Source organism: Camarhynchus parvulus, chromosome Z (assembly GCF_901933205.1).
Source record: "Camarhynchus parvulus chromosome Z, STF_HiC, whole genome shotgun sequence".
NCBI classification, from domain to species: domain Eukaryota; kingdom Metazoa; phylum Chordata; class Aves; order Passeriformes; family Thraupidae; genus Camarhynchus; species Camarhynchus parvulus.
In genome coordinates this window covers 62,010,408-62,038,045 of record NC_044601.1, presented here as the reverse complement: position 1 = coordinate 62,038,045, position 27,638 = coordinate 62,010,408, and the positions used below count along the sequence as shown (strand labels likewise).

General features: G+C 47.0%; 1 protein-coding gene across 2 annotated transcripts in view; it reads left to right on the top strand.

The window, feature by feature from the left end:
* The window catches only part of DNAI1 (dynein axonemal intermediate chain 1), a 137,164-nt gene that overhangs the window by 105,781 nt on the left and 3,745 nt on the right, over positions 1 to 27,638 (top strand). For both annotated transcript variants that reach the window (XM_030968793.1, XM_030968791.1), the window contains one exon: positions 2,718 to 2,903. In XM_030968793.1, the coding sequence (XP_030824653.1) occupies positions 2,718 to 2,903 (186 nt within the window). The remainder of the gene's footprint in view (positions 1 to 2,717; positions 2,904 to 27,638) is intronic.

The following is a 27,638-nucleotide window of genomic DNA, read 5'->3' as shown; positions in this document are numbered from 1 at the left end:
AGCAGGGGTCTAGGGACTCTGTGGCTAGGGGACTGAGTCTCAAGGAGAGCTGCAGGTTTTCAGTCTCCATTCTTTGGGCAAAAAGGCAGCTCTACAGATGGCGCTGGCCACATGTAGCTCTGCTGCTTTGCAGCACTGTTAACCTGCCTCAAGTGTTGTGGGAAGCCCTGTGCTCCTTTTAGGCTACTCCCAAAGCATCAAAAGCAGTGCTGCTCTGGCCCCATTTCCCTTTCTCCTAAGAGTAGCTGTGAGTCTTTAAGTCAGAGCCTCTGAAGTTCTCCTCAGTGCCCGTGGCCCACCCCTCCATCTGGTGTGTCTGACAGCTGATAGGAGGCTGATGTTTCCAGCTGAAGAACTGAAATAGTTTGTTCTTTTCCACGATTCCCTTGGCAAAGGAAAACAAGCCCATTTGTTTAGAAGCTCATAAAAGAGGAGCTTTATAGTAGGAACATTCATAAACTTGTTTGCTTTTGACCTTCTCCACATTGCTGATGGTTTCAAGTTCTTGTCCCAGGCATTGTGCTTGTCTGGGCTGTTCGTGACATTTTTGAGAAACAGCCTCACCCAGAGTAATTTAAATTGCTCAGCACTCCAGCACTGAGCCTTTGGCCATGCCATCTTTCTCCAGTGCAGGGCTGGGCAGGATCCGTGAGGGGGGGTTCATTGACAGCCTTACAGAGAGCACTGCAGACCTGGCTGCCAAGAAGAAACCTAGCCACTAATTCCCTGCCACTTTTTTTTTTCCTAGATTAAATGGTGCTACTCAATCAGTGAGCATTTCCCAGGCTCTTAGATTACTAAATTAATAAGAATGTATTCTGTGAAGGCAAGAAATCAGATCTTTAATGAGTGTGGCTTGTGGGATACTGATATATTCTTGAAAGAGTGCTTGTTTATTTTCTGAGAAAGTAAGACAGCAGGTGTAAAATACAAGCCAGAAGAGCCACCTTGATTTATGCTGAGAGGCAGAAAATTAAAGTTACTTTGAGACCTCAAGTGTCAGGTCAAAATTCACAATGTAATGCTAGCATCTAGTAATTTGAACAGATAAAAATGCTGCTGTGCTTTCACCTATGCTTCTGCTGACTAGGGAAGGGCTCTCCAAACTGCAAATCCTTGTCTGTGGCTGATGCTTTTTATTCCCTTCTACTGTCATGGATTTCTTCAAAATATGTCTTGACAACCCTGTCCACTCTTGAAGCACTTTCCCATTTTATTTTACTTCAGTCTGGAGGCAGTGTTCCTGTTCTTATTTTTTGCATCTATAAGATCTTTTTTCTCCTGCTCAGACTAAGGACATCACAAATTCCTAGACTTTTACTCCTATGAAGACACAGCAGCTCATAAGACTGCCTGGGACATGTGCTTGCACTTGGCCCAGCTCTATGCTATAAATGGATTCAGATAAAATTCACTGACTCATTGGTGCATAATGGGAAAGTACATGTAGTGATTTGATACCTTCCACACTCTTTGGAGTAAGCTTTTATAGAGCAGCATTGTCTGATTTCAGATAATTCCTAGATTCAAATTGTCAGCATGGCATACTGTTGAAATTACATGTTGCCTTTGTCTCTTAAGTGCTGGTAAACAAGACACAGCTGGAAGGAGGTTTACAAGTAGTTCAGTTCTAATTTCCTCTATATTCCCACTGTACTTGTTAACATAAAGCATTCTCTTCCTAATTTTTCTGAAGACAGAAAAGAGAAGAGAAACATAAGGCTGAAAGTCTTCATGGTGGATACCAGGTAGAAATTCAGGATGCTGGAAATGGCTCACCTCAGCCCTGGGTGAGAGAGGCACATCATGTTTTATTAGCCTCTGCAGCCTGTATCAGTAACTGGAGCTAATTGCAATTATTGGGAGATAATGTTAAGTTAATTCATTCTCTCAAGTAACTGTCTCTCTTTCCTCTGCACAATGAAATGTGCATTACTGTGCAGCTGGGGATGTGGCAGGTCTGTGTCACTGGGCCAGAGGTCTGAAGTCCATGCCAGTGGGACTCCTGCCTGAGTGGGTCCTGAGGCCTCTCTCCCTCCATCCTCACCTTTCCCGTTTGCTAATTTCCTGGCACTTATCCTGATGCTGTGGGAGAAGGACATGTGTGCAGGTGTAGTGTCTGGGCTAGAGTGAGCTGCCAAGCTGTCCTGTCCTTCTCTGGCATTACCCCAGGGTACACTCTAATCATACTATGGCTGTCCCCATCACTTCCCCATTACTTACTGGTTTGTGTCTTTATCATCGTTATTATTAAGCTGAAAATGTTAGAGAGTTCTGTAATAGGCAGTAATGAGAATTTCTGACAGCATTCCCCATTTTGGGCATCAATCTGTGTTAGACTCTGATTTAATGCCTGTTTGTCTCATTACTCACACTGAGAAGGGAGATTAAGGTCTGTGGGGTTAGCAGTGCTGGCTCTGAGCCTTCTCCAGCCCAGATCAGCTGGAACCTTGCCAAGGCTTGCACCCACAGCAGGGAGGTGGTCCTTGTCTGTGAGCCCCTGCAGGAGAGGGGCAGTTCTCACAAGCAGCAGCTGACTTCTGCACACTGGTTACTTAAAAGAAGACCCTGAGCACAGATGGTAATTGTGTGCTGTGGCTGGGACGTTTTTTCAACAGGACCTTTTCTTTCTGATTTCTCCAGCCATCATTCTGTCACTGAGAGATGCTCTTGCCTAATTAATCCCTTTTGTGTTCTTTGCTTTTCTTTTTCCCCAGGCCCATGTGTTTGATCTGAACGTTAATAAGCTTGAGCCTCTCTGCTCCCAGCTAGTGGTGACCCGGAAGAAAAATAAAACAACACACGTGCAGTTCAATCCTGCTGACCCTGTAATCATTGTTGGAGATGAACGAGGCCTCATCACCTGCTTGAAGCTCTCTCCCAACCTGCGCAAGAAGCCCAAGGTAAGGATGAGCTGCATTCCCCCAGCCACAGAAGGTCTCTGCAGGCTTTGTCACTGTCCCCTCTCCTTCCATGCAAGGGTGTTGGCAGAGCTCCTCTCTCTAGCAAGGTACTCACAATTATCTCAAGCCTTTTGGGTAGGATGTCTGAGATGATAAATCCTTGTGTCTGTTCCTGTTTGAGCAAGAGGACTCAGTTTGCTTCTGGTAAGGAGTGGGGACTGGTGGGAAGGGGGTTTGCTGCTCCCAGACATCACCATGATCCAGACAAGCTCTGGTCCAGAAGCTCTGCAGTTGTTCATCTGTTTCCCAAAGTTCACACATTTTCTGAGTTTTGGGTTTTATTTGGAAAACTCCTTGAAATCAAGTACCATGCTGCCTGTTTTCTTGTGTTCCTGCATCAGAGCCTGTCCCTGACCACCATGTCTACTTTCCTGTAAATGAGCAAGCAGTATCTAACATGTAAGGAGACTTGGGATCCTTGTCTCAAGTGACAGCAAGGAAATACATTTGCCTCTTTGGGTTGGTGAAGTGTTTTTTCACCCATCCATGAGGGCCAATTGTGAAGGATGATAGCATCTCTTACGTGGATCTATTACTGGATTTTCTTTCTGGTCTTCATGCAGCTATGAGTTGAATGGCTGTAAATGCAATGTCCTTTTATGCCCTTGCAATTCTTATATCCAGTTGTCTTGTGTTAAGTGAAGTCTTTCAGTTTCAGGCTTTTTAGAACTGATCCAAGAAAGCAATCTCTCAAGATGATCATCTTTTATTTATGTACTCCCAAATGTTTTATATACTCTACTAATCTACTGTATTAGGCAGGGTCTTTGGCCAGGAGCTAATCACACTAGTGTAATTCCAGAGTCTTCAAAATTATTTTTAAAAGGTTCCTGTAGCTGGCTGCCATTGGAAATGTGAATCTTCCCTGTGCAGAGAAGGCATAGAAAACATGGCACTTTGTTTGGGTCTGAGTTGTGGAAGCTGTGGAGAAGAATCTCTCATATGCTTCACACTTTTCTATTTCCTGCAAAACTTCAGACCGAGACTATCGAAGCTCTCTGTGTTGTCATTAGTTTGGCTCAGGATAAGTTTCCTTGGTGATTTATGAGTCCTTCCTGGGCATGGGTGAGCACTGGACCCTGTCTGCACATGACTTGAGCAGGGAAGAGGAGTCACACACACATAAATGAGGCTGCTCTCCTCTTCATCTCAGTTGTGGACTGATCAACGCCCAGCAATACTGAACTGTGGGCCAGAGTCATAGAAGGGTTTGGGCAGGGAGAGACCTAGAACACCATCTAGTTCCAAACCCCTGCCCTGGGCAGGGATATCTTCCACTAGACCAGGTTGCTCAGAACTCCTGAGAACTCTCAGCAGAGCAGAGTAGAGCAGAGGGGCAGAATCCCCTCCCTGCCCTGCTGCCCACGGGGCTCTGGATGCAGCCCAGGACACGTTTGGCTCTCTGGGCTGTGAGTGCCATGGCTGGGCCATGTGCAGCCTCTCACCCACAGCACCCCCAAGCCCTTCTGGGCAGGGCTGCTCTGGGGCTGGTCATGCCCAGCCTGTGCTGGTACCAGGGGTTGTCCCAGCCCAGGTGCAGCATCTTCCACATGGCCTTGAACTTTATGATGTTCCCATTGGCCACCCCTCGAGCTTGTCTGGGTCCCTCTGGATGTTATCCTGTCCTTCAGGTGTGAATTCAAATGTCTCCTTCGCTCCTGGTGGCCAGCAGCTGCCCTCCATTCAGTTATGGATGTTGTCATTTCTCTTTGCTGACCTTCTCTAAAGGCAAATTGCATGCTGTTGACAAAGCAATCTAAACTGTGAGTTTAGGAGTAACTCCAGTGCTTACTGCTGACCATAAACCAACATGTAACTACATCCCACACAACATATAAATGGGATGGAAATGGACTCTGCTGCTCTGATATTATTAAACCATCTGTCTTCTGCTGACCTGGTTATGTTTGGAGGGACACTGAACACTGAACTAAAACTTTCCCACACATGTGGAGAGGAAGGAGGGATGTTCAGGCATGACTGGTTGTGTGTGGGGGTTTCTTGACTGCAGCCACCCTGAAAGATACGAGGATTTAAAACAGATGACATGCAGTGTGGTGGCAAAGTGATGGATCTGGCCTAGCCTGCTCAGTGCCATAAGTGAACAAGTGGTGAGCAGATTTAGCTGATGGAAGAGAATGTTTTAGCAGAGGGACATCAAGCCCTGTCAGAACAGGCTGTGCCATCCAGTGTGTGCTCCTGTCTGTATCCTTCCTTTGCCAGCACCAGCCTTTGTGTCCTTAGCAGCAAGCCTCCAGCTGTGTTTGCAAGAATATCATCGCATGGTAGGAAGTCAGATATATTTCCAGAGTATTGATCCAGGTTCCTCTAAAGATCAGCTCAGTGTGCTCTTTACACCCTTACCCTGTGCAACCAGCTTCCCTCTGTGAAATGACTCAACTTTTCCCTCTTTTCTGGGATTCCTCAAGCTGGAGTTGACAGTCACCGAACTTCCAGAGCTTTTTGTAAGTTCAGAGGGTCCAAAACTGTGCAGAGGAGTCCTGACATCCCAGCTGCCTCCTTGCAGATAGAAAAACCTGTCCATGCCTGGCTCAGTACCTGGGTACCCCAGGCTGTTCTCTTTGCCACTTGATTCCCACAGAACAAAGTGGAAAAGCCACAGGAAGTGCCCCTGAAGGCTGGGGCCATCTGTGAGCTCAGCTGCCTGGTCTTGCTCTGCCAGCTCTGATGGTGATAGAAAGGTGCCATTTGCTGAGTTCTGGCCGAACCCAGGATGCCAAAGGGACAGGGCAGTCATGGGCTCATCCAGGCCCCACTACCCCTCTGTTTCACACTGATGCCACAGGGGGTTGCCTTCTCTAACAGCTGGGACAATTGCTTTTGACAAGTAAAACTCTCAGACAAATCAACCTGTTTTGGGAGAACTCTAATTAGCCACATCATTCCAAACCCTAAACTTCCCCTAAAAATAGACACAGTGCTGTCTACTTCATGTTCTGCATATTCTTTAGCTATTGCAAGATAGAGCTTGCAAAAGTGACTGAATGAATGTCATCCTGGTGGAATTTCAGCCATTCTGAGTTTATTGGGTTTTGGTTGTTAGTTAAAGCTGGTGTGGTGGATAAGTGGAAATGGAAATGATAAGGATGCTTTGGTTCTCATCAGACCTTGGCCCCTTCCTCTCTTCATGCCCTTGAGCAAGGAAGGAAGGTTCAAGATCTCTTTAAATAATTTGCAGAGTTGGCCTGCAGCTTAATTAATTCATGTTCATAAAACACTTGGGGATCTTTAAGAAGTGTTATTTAATAGTCTGAGTTTTGCTGTCAGCTATATTAGCACAGTCTCATTTATGAACACTTGGCAGAACAAATATGCCAAGGGGGGAACTTCTCGAAAGCACTCAGCTGGTGTTTTCAGAAGTTACTTTCACCAAGACACATAGTAAAATCTTAAAAAGAGGTCTAAAATTCCTTGTGAGTTTTGGCATCCTAAACTCATGGTGGCTTATGGGGAAAGGTGCATTTCTTGTTGAGAGTAAGCTGGAGACAGAGTCTGTGCCACCCACCAGGCACTTGTGTCAAGGGCACACAGAGGGCACAGGGGTCCTGTGTACAAGAGATGTCAAACACAGTGGGTGTCCATGTGTCTGTGCCATGGGAATTGAGTCCTGGTATTGCCCTATCCCCACAGACTAAGTCTCTGAGGCAGGACAGAGAGATCCCCTTGCCCCAAGCTGTATTTATTTCCATGAGGTGAAACTAGTGTTTGGATCCTTCTGCTCAGAGGTGGGGGGACAGAAATGCCTGCAGTATTTTGAGATGCAGCAGTAGGAACAAGTGACTCTCCGCTGTCATCCAAGCCACTTTTAGACTCCAAGCGCTCTTTAAATATTGCAGCGGATGTCAGACAGGAATTGTTTAACTAATAAAGTATCATTTCTAATTTGTAACGACCTTGGTGGTTGAGTTCACCCAAGGGAAGCATTGCTGTAAGAAGAATCAGTTTGGGGCAGAGCTGTTTAATTAGTGAGCCTTCCGGGTTTCGTTCGAGGGTTGGAAGAAATTAAAGCATTTTGTCATCACAGTCAGAAGAATGTATGCTCATAGGCTTTGGTTTATTTTTTAAAACTGCTAAAGTAGCCTGGCTTAACCTCTACCAATGCCAGAAGTAAACAGAAGATAGTGAAAAAAACAGTGTGCAATGTTTTTTAGAAATTTTAGGAGACCACAGCAGAGTAGGAATAGAAGAGAAAGCAGATCAAATAAAAGTTGCAATACAGAATTTGCTGAGGGTAAGGCAAATTTCTTGGCCAGTACCCAGGATGAATGCCAGGGAGGCAGACAACTTCTTGGCCTGATACTTGTCTTGGATATTTATCTTGGATTATTTAGGATGTTAATCTCTGTTCCTGCTACTGGTTTCTTCACATGCAAAGCATCTCTTTTTCTGTTTCTTGGTAACAACTGAATTTCTTCCCAGGCAGTAAATCCTAATTGACTAGGTCTAGCTGGGCAGGAGTGGAGTGGGAAGGGGAACACAGCTGCTTGCCCACACCAGGACACAGTGCCAGGACTATGCATGTTCAGGAGCTGCAGGCACGCACCTGTGGGTTTGATGCTGTGTAATGTGGGGATAGCAAGGGGTGTGGACTGGCTCTGAGCCTGCACATCCATGTGCACATGCTGGGCAGCTGCTCTGCTCTCTCTGTGCCTTATCACACCAGCCAGTGTCAGCTCTGGACTCTGACTCGTTGCATCTTTGCAGCCGTGACAAGTTTGCCCTCAGCCAGATCCAGCCCAAGGCTGTTCAGCCAAGGAAGGAGCACTGAGTTTTGTTTCCTGAAGCGCTGTGGCTTTTTGGCCATAGCTGATGGCAGGGTCTATGAGGGATTTGGGAACTGTGATGTACCATGGGAGGATACTGGGGTTTTAAGGAGATGAAAGAGGGAAGGGGATTTGGAGAAAGTTGGTGTGTCTTTACATAAGTTTTAAAGGAGACAATAGGAGAGTGATTGAAATCTCCTCTTCAACCTCTTCAATCCCCCTCCCCAGCACTGTATCCCAGCACAGAAATCTCCTGGGGCCTGAGGTTTCTTTCTCCTTCACACTCCCCAGCAGCACCTACTGCACACAGGTGGTCTCAGGAAGAGACCACCTGTGTTCATGCCTGTTCCGAGTTTCTCTGAGTTGCCACTGATGTCCAGAGCAGGTTCTAGCCCTGGAACACTCTGAACAGAGAGTGGGATGCTTCATCATGAACTGCTTTGTAGCCTTGTGTTTCTATCACCTAGGGTGAAAGGGAGTAACTTGAAGGAGTAAAGGATCAGGAGATTTTTTCTGTCCTTAGTGTTTTCCTGTAGCTGTGGGAGGTGTAAGGGATCAACCAACCAGCATGTAAATACAGAAATACAAACTTGAACTCCCTCCTTCTGTCGCAACATGTGCAGTCTATCTGCACATCTAACTGTATTTAAGGAAGGAAGCTATGGATTAGATCCATTCTCCAAGGTCACATCAGTCCTGGATTGGTGAGCTGTTTAGTACTGAGGGAAGCATTGTTGTCCCTAGATTTCCTATCCCAGCAGTTCTCATTTTGTATGAGAGAAAAGCACTTGTCTCTCCTCTCCAAACAGGTCAAGTTTTACTCTTCTAGCAGTGTAATTCTTAGTCCCTCCATTTTCATGCAAATGCTTCTCTCTCAAAGCCTTCTGTGCTGCTCCAGCCATGGCCAATTTTCTCAGTGTCTCTTCAGAACTGGCTAATTGCTCAGTGGCCCAGAAGCACAAAGCACAAGCAGTGCTGGAGGAATCTGGTGTGCTGCTGTGCCCTGCCTTCATGAGGATTGCCTCCTCCAGAGCCAGTTTGGATAAGGAAGGAAGGATAAGGAAGCACATTACAAATGAGCTTGGGTCTCATAAAAACTGACCTGCAGCTTGATGGCTTACTCTGAAATCTGAAAATGCTTTTTGGTTTCTTTTCAGTCCCTCCCCTGTTATTTAGTCTGGTTGCATGTAGCTGCTCTCTGTACTATTAGGGGGAGAGCTGGGGAACACAGGTGCACCCAGGGACTTGTGAAACCCTGTGTCTGACTGTTCACAGCTTTCTGTGACACTTTTGTAGGCCATGTAGGGATATATGCACAGGTGCTTATTCTTCGGTGTGGGAAGGAAACCCAGTGCTGAGGCCTTCAAGAAGAGGAGGTTGGAGACGTGTACAGACAGGTGGCTCTGAGGCTGCCTTGGAGCAGGAGGGTCTGGAGGTGGTTGCTGTGGCAGTCTCTGGGTTCAGGGCATGTAGGTCCCAGCAGGAGGCTGTGCCACTGGTGTGGAGCTCACCAGGGTGTGAGCAGCACTGCTTGTGGCCTGAGGCTGTTTTGCTGCACAGACCTGTGACTCATAACTGTAAATCAGCAACCACCAAAGGGAACACCAGCAAACACAGGCTCCCGTGCCCCTTCTGCCTTCTCCTTGCCCTCCATGAGTTCCTGCCCTGACACTGTGCTAGGAAAGCCATTAGCAGGAGGACCTTTGCATCCCCATAGGATCTCTTCTCCCTCCACTGTCCCACATCAGGTTCCTCCCAGTCTAGCACAGCCTGAGATAAAATGAAAGGACTGTCTACGCCTGGGAAGCTGTTACTTGGGAAATGAGATGGTCCATGTGCCAGCAGGCTACACTTCCTGGGCAAAATGGAAGCCTTTGGATATTTACCTGGACACCCTGGGCCCCACAGTTACAAAGGGTTCTGGATCCTGAACAGAGGTGTGGCAACCTCAGGTACTCAGCATGTACTGAGTAGGGGTAGATCGACAGGACTTGAATACTCTCATTAAATCTGTTTTCTTTGCTTTTGGTGAAACAACTTCTGGGTTATCAATGTACGTGAAGGGGGAAGACAGCTCCATGTAGCAGAAGCATTGTTGAACCCCAAGGTCAAGAGCTGGAATTTTTCTTCCTTTTGCTGTTCCTGGCCACATCTTCAACCTTTTTTGTTATGTAATGTCCCTTTCTGTGGCTGCTGTGTTTGGCAGTTGTTGGAGAGAGAACATCAGCATATTTACAAGTTATTTTAAGTCAATTCCCAGTGGTCAGGGTGGAATGTGTTTAGTACGTTAAATGGAAACATTGGCAACTGAAGCAAGAAAAGGTCCCATTTTACAAAAAATCCATAGTACTTATGAATAATTTCTAAAGTGCAAGTCTCATTCTGTGAGGTGCTGTGTGTTGTCAAGGGGATACTGACAAAGACAAGAAGACTGGCTTTGACTTTTTAGTTTTTTCTTTGAAGGTCTGTATAATAAAAAGAGTTGCCTATGTTTGAAAGTGAGTGAGACTGCTCCATTTTGCAATACTAGTGGTTTGGAAAAAAATACTAGGGGGATTTGGTTTTGTGATCAGTAATAGTCAAGACCGCCTAGGCATAAATTTGGTGTGTGTCCTTGGATTTGCTGTCCTTAGTAACTGAGATCTCAATTTGGCCAAGCAAAATCGGTTACTAGTTGTGCCTTGTTTACACCTTCCCTTTTATTTCCTTCCACATTGGTGCTGTTGTGTTGCTACGAGCACTGTTTTATCTGCAGGCTTTGCATCCTCTTCCTTTGTGCACAGATTGTGTCTGTTCTTTGGTGTCTGCCATCCTAGAGCTCCCCAGGTCCCAGCAGTCTGGACTTTGCTCCTCTGCAGCCTGAAGAGCCCATTGCTGCCTGTCCTGGGAAATGCCTAATGCATGAGAAGGAGCCTTGCCTTATGTTTTCAAAGGACTTTCATTTTGGTTAGATCTGCAATTGCCTGAATATGCCTGTTCAGCTTGCACAGTTCCTCTTTGAGCCAGAGCCTCAGCTTTCTTCAGTGCCTTGGCAGAAAGCACAGGGCAATATTATGGCAAGTGAGGCACTGCTCAACCTCACAGGATCTGCTTGGCTCACCTGTTCTTCCTGTTTCTTTATTTGTCCTCTGTGCATGTGTTTCTCTGTAGATGACTTAAATCCCATCCTGGAAATTGGGGTATCCTGAGAAATCGCCAGTTCTTTGCCTGAATAACAGCCCCAGTACTGGGGGCAGAGGGCAGAGGGTCCCCGAGGGGAACAAGCTGTTTTCACAGCATGGCTTTGGCAGAGCCAGCAGTGGAGGCTTTTTGGGAGGCTCTCATTCTTCCAGCAATGGCTGGGTGGGAGTGCAGGACTGCCAGCCATCAACCTGCTCTGCAGAGAGAGTTCAGTGTTCAGCCCGCCTGCCAGAACTGATTAGAGTGGCCTGATGAAGGAGGTAACACGGGTGCTTATCCTCTAGGTCATCTGAGGGTGAGCTGATTTTATGCCAGAGAGCCCCAAGCCTCTCTCAGGAGTGCAGCTATTCCTGAGCACTGGCTCTGCACAAGGGAATGAAGGAGGAAAGCTTGTTGACTCAGCCCCTGAGCCACAGGGCATGTTTGAAGGACAAGGTGATGGCTTGTCATGAGAACAAGGTGGAAGGCGATAGCTGGGGCCTTGGAGATCCAGCCATGGTCCTGACCTCTGTATGTCCTTGGATGAGATACAGCTCCTCTCCATGTTCAGTAGGACGAGGACACCCATCTCCCTCGGAGCCACAGCAGCCAAGTGACATTTGTCCATAGGCACTATGGATCAACTCTCCTACAGCCTCTTCCCTCCTGCTGACACATCCAATACAGTCATACCTCAGGAGTGGAGCTGCACTTGGGGTGCAGTGATGGACAGCCCTGTCCCACCAGGGCCCAGATCCTGGAAGGCTCTCCTGCCTCCTTCCTGAACAATGTCACAGACTATTGAGCCCAAGATTCCTAGCTGAGCTATCCAGGTCACTGAAAACTGCACAAAATTAGGAAGTGGAGCCAGGGACAGAGGGAAGAGATGGCAGTGGTATGAGCAAAGGGATGGGAAGCTGGATCATAGTACAAGTAGGAAGGAGCAGGCACCCCATGGGGGACCTGGCCAAAAAAGCGCACAAAATCCTGGAATGTAGGTCAGCAGCTCCTTGTTAGCTCTCTACCTCCACAGTGTAGGCTTGGCCTCTGTTTGCCATGGCATCCACTGGTCATGCAGTCAAGGTGGAGAAATGTAACTGATTCTCCCCAGCTCATGGTTGTGTAGTGTTTTAAGCACCTAAGAACACACTCAGCAGGGATGGAGAACAGGACACTGGTCTTCATTTGCAAGACTCTTTCCCATCATGTTTGTGCCTTGCCTTACAGAATCCAGTAATGCCCCAGAGCTTGGAGAAGGTGGGCTTTTACTCTTCTTGGAGCTCTACAAGGAGAATGGATACAAATTGAGAGGGGAAATTTAGGTTAGATATTAGGAAGAATTCTTTTCCTGTGAGATTGGTTAGACCACAGGACAGGTTGCTCAGGGAGGCTGTGGATACCACAACCCAGGCAGTGTTCAAAGCCAGGTTGGATAATGTCTTGAGCAGCCCCATCTAGTGGGATGTGTGCTTGCCCATGGAAGGGTGGCGGTTGGGACTCGATGGTCTTTGAGATCCTTTCCAACCCCTTAAGGTTCTATGATTCTGTGATATCTTGTGTCCCTGGGCATTGACTGGGAGCTCTGGGACAGTGCTCCTCATTGCACAGCCTGGTGGTATTTGCTACAGTGACAAATGCAGGAAATTTGTCATGACCTGGAATAGGAAGAAATGCAGCTATGAAGGCCAAAGGAACAGCTTGATATCTGGCACATTCCTGCAACTCCTCCTGAGCCTCTGCCAGAGCCTGACACAGCCTTCCCCAAACAGCCGGCCTGGGCTGGAAAGGGCTGAGGCTGCCTGTGGAGACACAGAGGGCAGCTCCCTGCATGGGAGTGTGTCTGTACCGTTGTAGAACACACCCCAAATGCATTGCTGTGAAAAGCCCTTCGCTTGCAGACTTCACCTGTGGCTTTTGTGACTCTGGGTGCATCCATGTGAAGCCCTTCATGCCCCTGCATGCCCTGATCAAAACCATCGCACTGCTTCCAGCCCTTCCTGAGCCTCTGCCCAGCTCATGCTTGGGCCACCTCCCAGCCTCCTCCAAAAGAAAAGAAACGGAGACACCTACACCTGCGGGCAGGGCAAATAAATGTTCTTTGCGCAAATTGATTTGATGGGGTCAATGCAGAATTGTTTAAACGAGAGAAGGGAAGGGATCACGGATGAATAAAATGTCTCACTGCTCACAGAGATGGAACTGACGCAAGAGGATTATTTTTATCCTGTGGAGAAAAGGAAGAGCCCTGTGAAGCAGAGGAGAAGAGGGTCTGACTTACAATCCTGCTGGCTGTGTGAGATGCAGTGATGGCTACAATCAAAGCAGCTCCGAGGTTCTCCTGGAGGGGAACTGTCATGCTCCAATTCACTGACTGATCTTGTGAGAAGGGATGCCAGGCACCAACTGCGTGAGGCCATCTTAGGGCAAACATCCCCTGGTCTCCTCTACTCCCATATCTCACCAGGGAGCTGCCAGTGATCCCACTGCTCTCAATCTAAGGTGTGCCTGACCTCCTCACCCTTCACGGGGTCTGGTCAGTGCAGAGACCTGTTCTGCCAGGATAATGTTGTGCTTTCCAACCTCCCACCTATTGGGCTGAAATCTTGGTGTCTCCCAGAGCACCTTCCATGAACTGTGCCCTTGCTGCACCATATCCTGTGGGTGCTGCCCTCCCCAGCACAAAGAGATCCTTTCACATGCCTGCCCGTGATGCTCGCATTCCTCTGCAGTGGCAGAGCTGGCTGTTTTACTGTTTCACAGGAGTGCCAAGTCCCATCCAGGTGATTATCCCTCTAACTCCAACCCTGATGGCAGAACAGTCCATCCCCACAATCCTGTTTTTGTGCTGAGGATTGTCCCTGATCACTCACAGTATCTTGCATCTGTCCTTGCTAATTCACATGCAGGTTTTCCAAATCATATCTCTGGTCCAGCAAAGTAATTTCAAATTCCAGTCCTGGCTTCCTGGACACCTGCAGCCTTCCCGTCTGTCCCACTATCCAAGCACTAACAGAAACTCTGACCAGATCCCCACCAGAGCTGTGAGAGTTACACACATCTCAGTGCTGACAGCTCTGGGTACAAATATTCAGCTGCGTCTTACGAGTTTCTACTCACTTTATGTAGATCTATTGTCTCACTTCAGGATCAGAATATCGAGGGAGACAATGGCAAAGTCTTCCCGAGGTCATGGTTAATGACTTCCGTGCCTTTCCAGTCCACAAGGTGTGTTGTGCTATTGCTAAAGAAATCAGATTGGTGCAGCATGACTTCTTTGGTGTAAATTCACATTAGGAATGATGCATTTCAGGCACTTATAGGTTGTTGACTTGTTCCATTCATCTTCTGAAAAGTGAGATTAAACTAAATGGTTTTCTTTTCTAGATAGTTGCTGCATTTACCTCTTTCAGCTTCCTGATCCCTATCATCTCCTGAAATTCCCCCAGGAAATGCATCAGATTAAGGTGTTAGGTTGATCAGGTGTAGTAACTGCTGCCCTTCCCAGGGCCTGGGGCTTTTGTGGTCAGGATGGTCTCAAACACAGTAATCAAAACAAAGTGCGTGGATACAGATAGCACCTTCTATTACACAAGTAATTATTCCTGGGAAGGAAAGAGAAATGCTTTTGCCCCAAAGCTGGTATTTTATTCTTCAGATATGTATTATTTGAGTTAATAAAAGTCATTGCCTTTCCCTGCAAGTCTGTGCTGTCTGGTTACACACTAACCTGCTCAACTAGACCAGAAATCTCCCCACGTGGTTACTGGTGTTGGCTCTTATATACTGAGGAGAGGGAAAAGGATCCTTCCCAGAAGCACAGGAGTGAGCATGAATATCAGCACTGCTCAGTTACTGCTTTCTTATTTTTTTGCCTCATCTGATTTTTTGATGATTATATAGACTTGCTGTCAGAAGTAAGATGCCAAAACAGTCAGACACCAGAATGACCAGAAACAACTTTGCAAATGCAACTGTGAGACTGGAGGATGCTCATCTTTCTCCAGGATTAGGTTTCCTGCTTTGATCTGCACTGAAGCAACATGCTAAGCCAGGGCAATGAACTCAAAGGCTGTCATTTTGTCTGGCCTGGCCAACCAATGGATGTTCAGTGGGAGCGCAGGAAATTAATAGTTTTGTTTATTTCATGTCAATAACAACAACAACAAAAGCATGCCAGGCTTTGCCTCTTGGTTTGAGTTCATAACAGAGCTGAGCAAAAATCTGGTTTCAATTGGTTTCAATTAGAACTTCCTGCTCAAGAGGAAAAGCTGTGCTTTAAAACCTGTGCTGTAAAAGCACTGCAGCCCAAATGACTCCTGCAACCTGAGGGCTGAAAAAGTTAGGCTGCACAAGTGAAATGGAAGCCCACCTTGACAAACCTCTTCTTGTCTGCTGCCATGAGGCCAAATGCAGGACTGTGGAGGTGCTGTCTCACTCAGCTCAACCTCATGGGGTTTTCCAGCCTAAAGCACCAGCAAAAGAGAGGGGTGTGCGTCCTGCTTCTGCAGCCAGGAGAGCCTGGGATAGCTTGAGCCTGAAGTGCAGTGCCTTGGGATGGAAATCCTGACTGGCTCAGTGGGGTGTAAAGACTTGCAGAAAGATCTGCCATCCCTTCTGCAGTGACAGGGAAAACTCCAAGTTGCTTACGCCTTGCTGTGTGGCGAAATTTCATTCTTGAGAGTGTTTTACCCTGCTCATAGCCAGGGATGTGCTGCCAGCCATGATTTTTCAGATGCCTGTGTGGTAGGCAAAGCCTTCTTCAATCAGACCTGCATTTCAAGTCAAGGTTAGTCTGAGCTCTGACTTAGAAAAGCACCAAGAAAATGGGGCAGCACCACTGCCTACCTGCAATGGAAGAGAGAGATATGGCTTGGCAGAGAGAGCTCCAGTGCTCAGTTCCCTTATCTCTGAAATCCTCAGTGGCTGGCTGAGCAGGGGTTAACAAGACAAGGCAATTGGTATTTCCAATCCGTATCTTCTCTCCAGGGGCTCATTGGAGAGGTACAGCCTTTGTGCCTGTGCTTCACAGCCTGTGCTTTTGGCTTTCTGCAGGCTTTAGTGAAACCCCTGAGTGCACCTTTCCTCTGCCTCTCCCTGAGTGAGTAACCCCAGGTTTTTGAAAGGCTTGTGTGGATTGGGCTGGGAGGTGCTACAGAAACGCCACACATTATGTGATGTGGTTGAGGGACTCAGAGGAAACTTTAAACATTGCAATTGACCCGTTTCCCCTGCTTCAGAAAGAATCACTTGTCTATCAACATGAGTTCTCTTCAACGCCATCACACTCCCTTTTACACGTGGTACTCCATGGGCTTTCAGCGTGACTTAACCATTGCTGTTTGGCTCAGACCTGTGGCAAACCCTTGTCAAGATACTACTTATGCCTCAAAGAATGGCTGAACATGGACTTTCTCAGAAAATAATCACCCTGCTTAAAAGAAGAAACAGTACAAAACGCCTGTATGGGTTCTGTTAAAGAGAGCTGGGAGCAGCAGAACTTTAAATGTAACTAGGAGGGGTTCTCTGCACACATCCAGGGTTGACGCTGCAGTGGAGGTGATTGATTGGTTGACCCATTGATTGATTGATTGATGGGAAATAGAAATGGGAAGTGAGTCTTGAAAGACAAAGATGGTTGACCTAAGGGCTAGGAAACATAATTTCAAGGAGGTTTTGAGGACATTGCCAGTAAATTAAGCTTTATAACTTATAATTTAAAATGTGTAATTAAAGATTGTATATGTAATACAATTATATTCTATATTGTATGCATGTATCAGATATTATATAATATATAGTATGTAATGCAATTCTATATAATATCTAAATATATTTTAACAAAATATTATTTGATTTCATCCTAAAGGCACCTACACGGGGAGGGATTTGCAATGAGGGAAAGCTCTTTAAAATCAGCAGACAGAGATATAATGGGATTTGGCAGCTGACCAAATTAAACAAGGGCTTGAGCACACCTATTTAGCATGGCACTAGCTTGTCTGCATCCCTCAAACTCCTTTAGGTCAAAACACTTGTCTTTTAGTGAAAGCTCTGTTTTAGCTCCAGGAAGAGTCATTGTTGTGTTCAGGTTACTGACTGAAGCTGTGTGAATCATAATCATTATTTCGGGGTTTGAAAAGATATAAAATCTACTTCCACTTTTTGATCTTAACTGACGTGACAGGGGAATTGTCAGGCAGCATTACAGACAGAGATTCACAGCTTTTACAAAGGGGTAATGACAGCTCAGAGCAGGCCACGTAGCTGCATTTACAGACTCCTGAACCCCTCACTTTTGTTGATTATGGCTTGTTTTTTAGCCTGTGTGTTAAACAATCAAACTGCAAGTGCTCAGCAACAAGGTGCTACAGTAACAGTGGGAATTTATTGACACTAAACCCATGTTTTCATTTTTTCTGCCACTGATTTAAGCATAGTGGGATAACATATACCTGTCCTACGTGTCTGGGATTATATAAGCTCCCCTCTTGTGTCAGCTTTTCAACTTGTTGGTAGGCATGGGGAAACAATCTCATCCCTGTGGTGCCAGCTCTCACAGACTCCCAGTCCAGCTTCCTCCTTGGTCCTCTCACCATCTGCCTCAGGCTTCTGCTCTCCATGGGTTTTCTCCAGAGCTTCCTGTTGTCATTTTTTTACTGAAGGAGCTTTTTCTTCTCTTAACCTCTTTGACACCAACATTCAAATTGGTGTGTGTAGCTTCCACAGCATCTAGATACCCTGGGAGCATGGTGCTGGGGACCTGATTCCCTCTGTGCCAGCGTTCTCCAGGGCCTGTGTTGGTCTGCACTGCTCCTGACATTATGAGCTCTACAAGGTTTAAGAGGATATTTGCTTAAAAATGCTGTCTGCAATAAGAACATAATAGCAGAGTAAGCATCTTCCAGTTACACGTGGTGATGAAGAACATAATGATAATAGGATCTTCCAGTTCACATTTGGTGATGAAGAACATCCTGGGATTGCAAAGCCACAGGCACCTTCAGGCTGGAGGTGATGTTGGGATATCTCTAGTGCAGCCTCCAGCTCAGAGCAAGTACAGCCCTGAGATCAGACAAGGTTGCTCAGAGCTTTGACTTCTCTTGAAAAACTCCAAGGCTGGAGATCTCACAGCCACTGTGGAGTCTTGTTCCAATGACTAAGTGTCAGAGTGAAGAAAAACTTTCTTATGTCACGTTAAATTTTTCCCTGTTTCAGTTTATGACTCTTGTGACTCATTCTCCTGCTGTGCACTCCTACAGAGAGTCCATTTCTGTCTTCTTAATATCCTCCACTTGGGTGCAGGCAGGTGCCTGTTAGGTCACCCAGAACTACATCTGCTATGGGCTGAGCAAGCCCAGCACTCTTAGAATCTGTTCAGTGCAAATCCTCCAGCCATCAACAGTCTTGGTAGTCTCTGCTGGGCTCAGTCTGGTATATCAACACCTCTGTTCACCCCTTAAACTGCCTTCTGCCTCTCTTTCTGAAACCATTAGCTGAAGATGAAGACCTTTCAGAGCCTGTTTTTCATCACCAGGGCCGAGAACAGACACACCAGTCCAGCACAGCTGTCATCTCCTTATTTCTTTCCTTCCTAGAAAGCTCCTTTCCTTTTTTTTTTCAGTGACTAAGAACATGGCACACAGGACCAGGGACAGGAGGTGAGAAGGGTTCATCCTCTTTGCTTTCTCTCATCTCTCAAAATGTCTTTCATTAACACTCACCTAGTGTTTCTTAATTAGTGCTTTCTGGCTTGGAACTGCCTGCCTGTGTTGCAGAAAATCCACACAAGCTCTTGTCTGTTGTGTGACAGGAAATATCGAACATTTGGGCTGTTTGCTAGACTGACAGCTGCTCTTACACCATGGATTACACAGGGGCTGAGTGTTGTTCTCACCCTCAGCCTCTTGGCTTTACCTGTCCCTCCTGAGGGAACCTTCTGTGGTTCTGGTGCCAAGCCAAATGGCAAGTGCATGTCTGAGCTAAACCAGGAGAGTGCAGAGAGTGCAGAAGTTATGCCAGAAACAGGAAGAGTAACCAGCTGAAAAATCACCACAAAAGAGCAGTTTTCAGTGAAAAAACTGGGATGAAATCTCAGAGCAGTCTGCAGGTTTATTTGGGAGAATAGATTGGTGTCCTCACTGGCATTTCAAATTTCTTATTCATTCCTCAGCTGATCTAGCAGAGTTCACTTATAAAGTCTTGGGAGGACCTGGCAGCATGGAGGTCACAGGGACTCTGAAAGGCTCTGTACCAGATCTCCACATGGGGATATGGACTGAAATTGAGGAAGTGGTTTCAGTGAAGACTGAAGTACCAACAACATCTGCCAGGGCTGGTCTCCACTGTGCTTGATTCTGCATAGGTACAGAATGTGAATCAAATTTCTGTGATCCAAAGACACAGAATTATACTCATGAGCCCAGTTTAGTCAGTAATCCCATGCCTCCAACAGGATATGATTTAATCAAGGAGTGAGGGGAGAATTTGTCTCATATTATGTACACCACAATAGAATACAAACCCCAGATTGTCATATAGAAAACAATGCCTTCCTTTATGGTTAAATCATGGATTGCTGGAATAAATGAGCTCTGTTGCAGGTTCTCTGCTTCTGTTGCTGGATTGCTGACTCATTTACAGGTGGTTGCTGGGGAATTTAAATTGCAAACAACCATTCATGATGATCCAGACTTCTTAAGGCTTTTACAAGCTAGGGAGAAGCTGGCACTCTTTCTCCAGTTACCTTCTTCTCACCTTCAGGACAGTTACAGCTCTCACCTAGGGATGTTATGCATCTTTATGGCAAAGAGGGCGTTAATGCAAGTATAATTACTGTAATTTGGATTTAATTTTCTGAGCACAAGTGCCTCCTTTCTGTCTTCCTTTTATTTCCTGCTTGGTTGCCAGCTGTGAAAACGTCTCTTTCCAGGATTGTTCTTGGTGCCAGGCATGCAGCAGTGTAATGGGCTCATCCCCTGCTGGGCTGTGTCTCACCCAGCTCTCAAGTGATGGTGACTCTTCCCTCACAGGGAGGGGAAGAGCTGGATCAACAAAGGGCCAGGAGAAAGCACCATACCTTGGCATTTCTGCCTGCATCTCCCATCACTTTACATGCAGGATCCACAGGGTTTAACTGTTTTGTGGGAGAAGCAGTGGGATATAGAGGGTTGAGGCAACATTATTCTGCAAACCAATTGCTTCCACTGCTCCTCTAAGGAAGTTTAGGCATCTCCTTTGTGCCTGTGGAGAGAAACAACCTTGGTTGTCACCTTGAGCACCCTGAAAACATCACCAAGTTCTTGTTCAGTCCTTATCAGTTCCCCCCAGACCCGCAGCCTGACAACACATCTGACTTTCAGGGATTTCCTCACACCAGGGTGATACCAGGAGTCAGTGCCTGTGCTCAGATCAGAGAGAGAAATGACCCCTCCTGAGATGATGATCTGACTCTGCCATTGGAATCTGCAGCCAGAAGTGCTATCCAGATGTGACAAGATCTCTGCCATCTCCATCAAGGAGATCCCTCCTTTAAGAAGGATACCTCCTTCAAGGATACCTCCTTTAAGGGCCCCCAGGAGGAATGGTGGCTGTTTGCCTGGCAGCACTGCCCCAGCCATGTCCATCTGTCCAACTCCAGCAATACAAAGAGTGAGGCAAGGATCAGGCCGTGTTTGCTGGTGTTTTGAGGCTTTCAGTGACACTATGGTGACCAGCTTTGTTTCATAATTCCAGCTGTTAACCCAGCACTGCCAAGCCCATCACTAAACCATGTCCCTGAGTGTCCACATAGCTTTTAAATACCTCCAGCACTGGTGACACCACAATTTCCCTGGGCAGCCTCTTCCAGTGCTTGACAAGCCTTTTTGGTGAAGGATTTTTCCATAGTGCACCTTCCACTGGGTGTTAAGGATGTGCATCAATGTCGGTGAGCCTCTGTCAACAGGTCCCCTCTAGTCCTTACACCTGCCTTTATTTGTCAGATCGTTTATTTTGCCATCTTGGCCACTGTTTTGCTGAAACTGGCAGCTCCTGGTTAACCTTGCTCCGTCTTTGATACTCGTGGGACTCGCTTGGCAGTGGAGAGATTACTTTGGGAAGTGCTTGCCTTAAGGACCTTGATGACTTCCACATAATTTTCTTTCCAGCATGCCTCTATTTTGCAATACTTTGTTTCAAAGAATATCCATTAGTTTCAGCAGCCAGCTGAGCAGATGGGTTTAACTGGTCTATGGCTCTGAAGTAATTACATTTTGGTACAACAGAGACGCAGCAGCAAACATGTAAAATTAATTCAGGTGCAGCATCCCAGTCAGTGTCTCGAAGCAAAGAGGACTTTAGGGAGGCCACTCCTGGCCACGCTGAGACTGTGCTATTGGCAGTGTGGACAATCACTAGGAATATCTCCCTCTGGTTTCCACAGATGATGTTGGATTGGCTTTTCCCATGGCCAATCCCTTCTTCAAAAATGTGTTGGTATCAGAGAGATGGGTTACTGCGCCCATCTCTCTCTCCTGCTTCTGTTATAATTAAAACAGCAATATATGCATGAAGCAATTAGATTTTAATAATGCTTTTCTAAACAGGATGTCAAGGAGCTTAGTACAAAGACTTGGGCTGGAGCCAGATCAGCGTCTTAAGACTGGATTGTGGTTAAAACTGGCTGTCTCCTGCTTGAACAGCTTACACGAACACAGAATCCAGATTTGCTTTTTATTCAGAGTGTACCTCATCTTTGTCTCCAGACAGGACCCAGAAGAGCCCCTGTTGCTGGGTGGCAGGGTCAGGGTGACGTATGTGTAGGGACACATCACCAGTGTGTGTGGTAATCTGTGTGTGCTGGTGGGACAGGAGCATCCCCACCTCCAGCCCTGCTTCCATCCCCATCCCTGCGTGCCAGGGAGCCCAAACCCAGGTCCATCCTGGGCTCCTTCCTGCAGAGCAGCTTTTGGCCAGGTCAGGCCATATCAGCTGGCAGTGTCTCCCAGAAGGAAATGAGTGCTTCTGTGTGTGTCTGTGCCCCAGGGGAGCGCTCCCTGAGCTGCTTCCCAGCATGTTGCTGGAATTCTCCTGCACTGTTTTATCCTGTCTGCTTCTGGCTGATATGCAGTGCTTGGGCCCTGCATTTGCAGTTGGATGAGCAGGAATGCTGTTCCCTGCACAGCCCTTGCTCAGGCCATCATGGACAGTCTGATGCAGCTGGGTCAGTGAGCATGGTTGGGGAGTGTGTAGCACAACCCCAGCATCACTGCAGGATATGTGGGCTCAGAGGGCAGATGCCTCAACAGGCAGCAGAAAACATGGACCAGAGCTATGCCAAGCCCACTCCAGGAGAGGACTGACACCAGCAACACTCAGGAGCTCCCTGTGGTGGAATACAGCTGTCTGTCTGTCTGTCTGTCTGTCTGTCTGTCTGTCTGTCTGTCTGTCTGTGGGGCAGGAAGGGATTTCTCAGCTGCCATAACTGTGTGAAATCCCAGGGAAGAACAGCTCTAGCTGCAGGATTTCCTGTCCTTGTCCTGCGTCCAGCTCCTCCCTGACCTCTTTTAAGCCCTGATTTGCATGCTGCAGCGTAACTCAGTCGTGGCTGATGCGATTTAGCGTGACATCCCACGCTGCCCAGGCTAACAGTGTATCTGCTTCCCAGGCCTGGGAGCGTTTGTGTGGCATTCATCATTTGCCTGGCAGTTTCCTGTGCAGCAGGTGGAGAGAAGCTGTGCAAATCATTTAATCTGAGGCAAATGGGGAGTCTCAGTCTGAAGTAAACAGGATGCACAAGGAGGTTGGAGTAACTGTCTGAGGAGGTGAACAGAGAAAGGTCTCACTTACCTGAGCAGAGAGCACAGGCAGCAGGGGAGTGAGCAGGAAACATGGTCTGATCCTGTTGCACTGCTTTGCACTGCAAAGGCCTCTGCTCCAGTTTTGGGTTCTGGGGTTGAGGGACATGAGGAGCAGGAGAGCAGCAAGGACAGTACAGCTGAGAGGCTGGAAGAAGGGAGATGAGAGAGGTGAGCACTCCCAAAGAGATCCTGCGCTGGCGGGGTAAGGAAGGCAGTGCTCTGAGGTAACAGGACAGCAGGAAAAGACTGAGGGAGAAGGTTTCAGTGGGCATAAGAGGGGCATGCTGACAGACATCTCCAAAAGATGGGTTGGCAGCACCATTCCTGGGAGGGTTTCAAAAGAAATGGCTGTGCAGGTGTTGAGAGCAGAGTGGAACAATCCACTGTGTGGGGCCTCTTGTGCTGGGCACCCCAAGGACTGGACAAGCATCTGTCAGAAGCAGTTTAAGAGGAGCTGCTCTGACCATGGACAAGAGTGCACTAGTGAACTAACCCCTCCTAGCTCTGCCCTGGGTGACTCTGTGATTTAAGTGAAAGATACACAAGGAGAATGCACTGTTGAGATGACAAAATTGTTCACATGGTTGAAATACCTAGTGCAATTTCTGAAGCATCCCTGAGTTCAGTCATGGAGAGCGGGAAAGAGAAAGAGAGGAATGTGGCTTGACATTAAATTGCAGACTGAGTTTTTTCATAAGCAGAAGAGTATCAGTCATAATACATCTTTCATGCCATTGGCATTTAATGTTATTACATATGAGGCTTCTTTGAGCAAGGACATTTATTTTTACTTCTAATAATAACAAAATCCAGTTTCCGGTGTACTTGTACTTATCCAAAATGAAGTACATTCACATGCTCCCATGTAAGTAGCAACCAAGAATATATTTCCTATACAAATACTTTTATGAACTGTATTTAAAAAAATTAAAGAAGGTGCTGTGTTAAAAGAAAAACAGCAACTGGATTTTCTTAAAGCAGTTAAAAGATGATCAGGGTGGATGTGTATATGTTAACAATGGTGGCCAGAGAAAAAAGCATTGAAAAAATTCCAGCTTTTTAAAATATACTGTTCATACAACTGCAAATGTTCTCTCATGAGATGCTGTGCTCTATGATATAACAGCAGCACCCAAGAGTTGCAGGAGCTGCATATTCACATTTGTGTTTGATTGCTTTTATTAAACTCTAATCCGTAACAGCTTACTGAGCTGGCATGCCAAAATGTTAAAGAAAGCTGAAGTAATAAAAAAAAAAAAAAAAAAGAAGGAGATGCTGAGTGATAAGGAAATGTTGCTGGGTGGCTGACTGTGCTGCCTGGCAGGAATCAAGGGCTGCAGCTTAAGAATGCTGGGGTCACTGCACTCTGCAAGGCATATCCTTGATATTATCCCTCTGGATGGGTTTGCTGTACGTGCCTGTGGGTTCTGTGTGTGCCCAAGCCTTCCACATCAGGTTTGCCAACCCAAGTGAAGAGGTGCTGCAGATGTGGCCCCTCATGGCAGGTGCAGGAGTTAGGGAAGCCTGCTCAGCTTTTGGATTGTCTAGGTTACACTGAGGTTTGGTGTCTGGGTGTCACTGGAATTCCAGCAATATTTGAAGTCAAGCTAGAACACTAGGTATTGACTGTCTAGTGGGTTTTATGGACAATCTCAGTTAAAATCTCATTTCCTTCCTCCCTGCTGCTTGGGTCTGAGAGATCCCACAGCTAAACACTGGGCACTAATGCCCCCACCAGCCTTTGCATCCCATGTCATCATAACACCTGGCATGTAGACAGGCTTTGAGTATTGGGGCTTCCCAAAATGTTAAAAGCTACTTGAAATTATTTATCCCATCCTGATGAGCCAAATGGCACTGCAGAAAATCTGAATCCAGTAGGGCTGGATCCAGGGTTTGAGTGGATGATGCACTGCCTGTCCCCACAGTGAGGTGAAGGAAAGGGCATCCCATTCCCTCTGTCCTTATCCCAGTGGTGGTTTGCACCACCAGGACTCCCTGGGCTTGAGGAAAAAGCTTTTAGGGGTTTTATTCCACTCTGACTCCTTCAGGAGGTCTCAGTGTGCCAGGACAGGATAATTGCCTTGCACAATGAGCACACAATGGTTTTTCTCAGTGCTTAGTACAAGTCACTTAAGTGATGCGACTGAAAATCTTTTCCATGTACCTTGTGAAGAGTTTTTTTTCTCACCAGGCTGCTCTGTTTGAGTAGAGTCTATAGATGTTGGCTCATCTCAGTGACTAAGGCTGATGACACCCAAAAGAAAGCTGTTGTTCATCTCACACACCCCGAGCTCACAGTTAGAGTTTAGCTAAATTGTCCTCAAGGCTGACAAAACACAGTGTGACCTCCTGGGACCCTGTTGCTGATGTTTCCTAGTCACAGCATCTGTGCAGGGTAGAGTTTATGGTATTGGCTCATTTCAGACCCATAATGTCTTAAGATGACTTTAAAATTTATCCTTCTCTTTAAAGCTATTTATTTGGTGATTAATGAGCTGTGGGTCATGACAACATCCCTCTTTTGAACTTGTGTCAGATAATGGAAAAGACAGAAGACCGAGAGTTTTAAATGGTTTTGGTGGGTTTCTGCAGCTAGTACAGGGATAAATTCAGAAGGAGGTAACAAATCATTGTAATGCCCAGTTCAGAGGAGCTGTGGGGACTGCCATGAGACAAATCTGCACTCAGCTTGGCCTTGTTCACTGAAGTTTTCATGCTAAATGTGGTCTTTTTATGGCTAAATTTAGGTGCCTAAATTAGTGGTCTGTAAGAGACATTGCTCTAGGCTCTGGAGTTAGCAAGAATAGGGAACGTTCTTCAGGGAACAGCTCCTGCTGTGTGCACAACTTCTGCTTGGCCAGAGGACACTGCAGGGGGGTGAGCAAGGAGGTGGAGTCCCAGCCAGCCCCCGGCAGGGCAGGCACAGAGCAGTGAGGATGCACAGGCTGTGCTCCCTGATGGCCATGGATCTGACCAGGCTGTTAGCTCCCTGCTGCTGCTGCTGCTGCTGCATAGACCATCCATTCCATCAGGCATTCCCTCCCCTCTCCCATGGATGTTTGTGGGCAGGCCAGCTCTGTGGTGTGCTGTGGGCAGCTACCCACTTTCTGGGGACAAGTGACCCCTGCCCACATGCCCTGCCCAATTCCTTCTGGTTTATTTCCAGTGACAATCCCATCCTCTTTCAGGTCTGATCCAATTTCGTTTGCACTTCCTGCCTGCTGGATGTCCTGACCTTTGTTCCCATGCCTTTCCTGGCAGATGTGTGCTGCTGAGCACAGGCTGGTCCCAGCACTGTGACCCAATTTAAATGCTGACTTCCAACAAGCAAAGGCAGGCAGCTGGGGCCCTGAGACCCGTGTGCTCTGCTGTGCTTTGGCATGGGCCAAAGCAGATTCCAGGGAAAGTCTCTGAGTCAGGATGTGAGTTTGAGCAAGGTGGAGGTGCTTGCCCTGAGCTGCACAGGTTGTACCTGAAGCTGGAGACAAGAGCATCCTTGAGGCCAGTGATCCTGTGTGGCTGCTGTCACCTGAATGACCCAGCCATCCCCTGGGCTTTTCTGCTGGTTTCATTGCCTACAAAAAATGTTTACTGTGTCATTTGTTTCCAAACAGAAGTGGAATAAGCCTAAATCCTTATCTCCAGTCTGTCAGCTAATCCTTCCATGGGCCAGGAGCGATGCTGTCAGCTCAGGCTGTGAGAATACCTCAAAGCTTTCTGTGGTGGAAAAGCATGTTGCTGTTCATGTAAATGGACTTCTGGAGAGCCCAGAAGTGGTCCTGGCACAGACATCATCCCCAGCTCAGCATAACTCCAGCTTCATCTGCAGCACTGGGTTGCAGTAGGACCATGATGAGGTAGATCTGGGAGGCTTCAGGGCTGCAGCTCTTATCATATTCCTGTTGATCCTATTAAATGTTTGGTTAGCAGCCCAGGGAGATGATGAGGAAAATTTTTCTATGTTCGTGAAGGAGTTTGGCTTTCCTTGGCCTTCCTGACAGAAATGCTCCAGGGAAGCTTCATCTTTGCTTTCATTTGTTGAGTTCACCAGGCCAGTCACCAGTGTGTTTTGGTAATGAAGGAGCCCTTACCCTGGAACTGTCACCTTAACCTGAGCAGAAGGAGCAAGAAAAGATCTTGTCTCAAAGAAATACGTCTCTGAACAGCTGGCAGTCTGTGTGCCCCTTCCCACTGTGGATAATAAGAATAAGCAGTTTTAGGTATCTTCTTGAGGCTTCTTACCCCCTTCAAAACAACTCTGTAAAAGCTTGAACCCTCATGCACAGGAGGCCAGTTCCTAGGTCTGGGCTGCTTTAGAAAATGTCTGGGCTGCTTTAGAAAATGTCTAGATCCTGTTCCAGCATGACTGTATCCAGAAGTCCCATGGTGTAAGGAATGACGTCAGTGTCATGACAGCAGCAGGGCAGAGACAGGCCTGTGCCCCTTGGCCAAGGCTCAGCAGGGTAAAGGGTCACCTCTGCTCCCAAGGAAGTTGTGGGGACTTTCCTGACTATGCTCATGTCAGCGTGGTTGACTTCCTTGCCACTTTAAAACATAAACATGTTCAGCCTTGTTTAATCAAAACTTCAGAGCAGATGTTTCATGATTATTCCACCAATGGGAAAAAGACATGGAAGCAGAGAAGTGCCAGCATCACAGCTTTTATGGGAGCTTTATTAACTCAGTGGCATACTGTTCAACTAGGGAATGAAGGCATTAGCCAAGACTCCAGTTTAAATGAGTCCCTTAACCTGAATGCAGCGTTCAGCATGTGCCAGTGTGGGGATGGGTAGTGCTGAGGCTCCCAAGGGTCAAGAGACCTTCAGGCAGCCAGGCCTCATCCTCATCTTTGTCCTAGTTCTCACTCCACCCTTCCCCTTGAGGCTTCACCT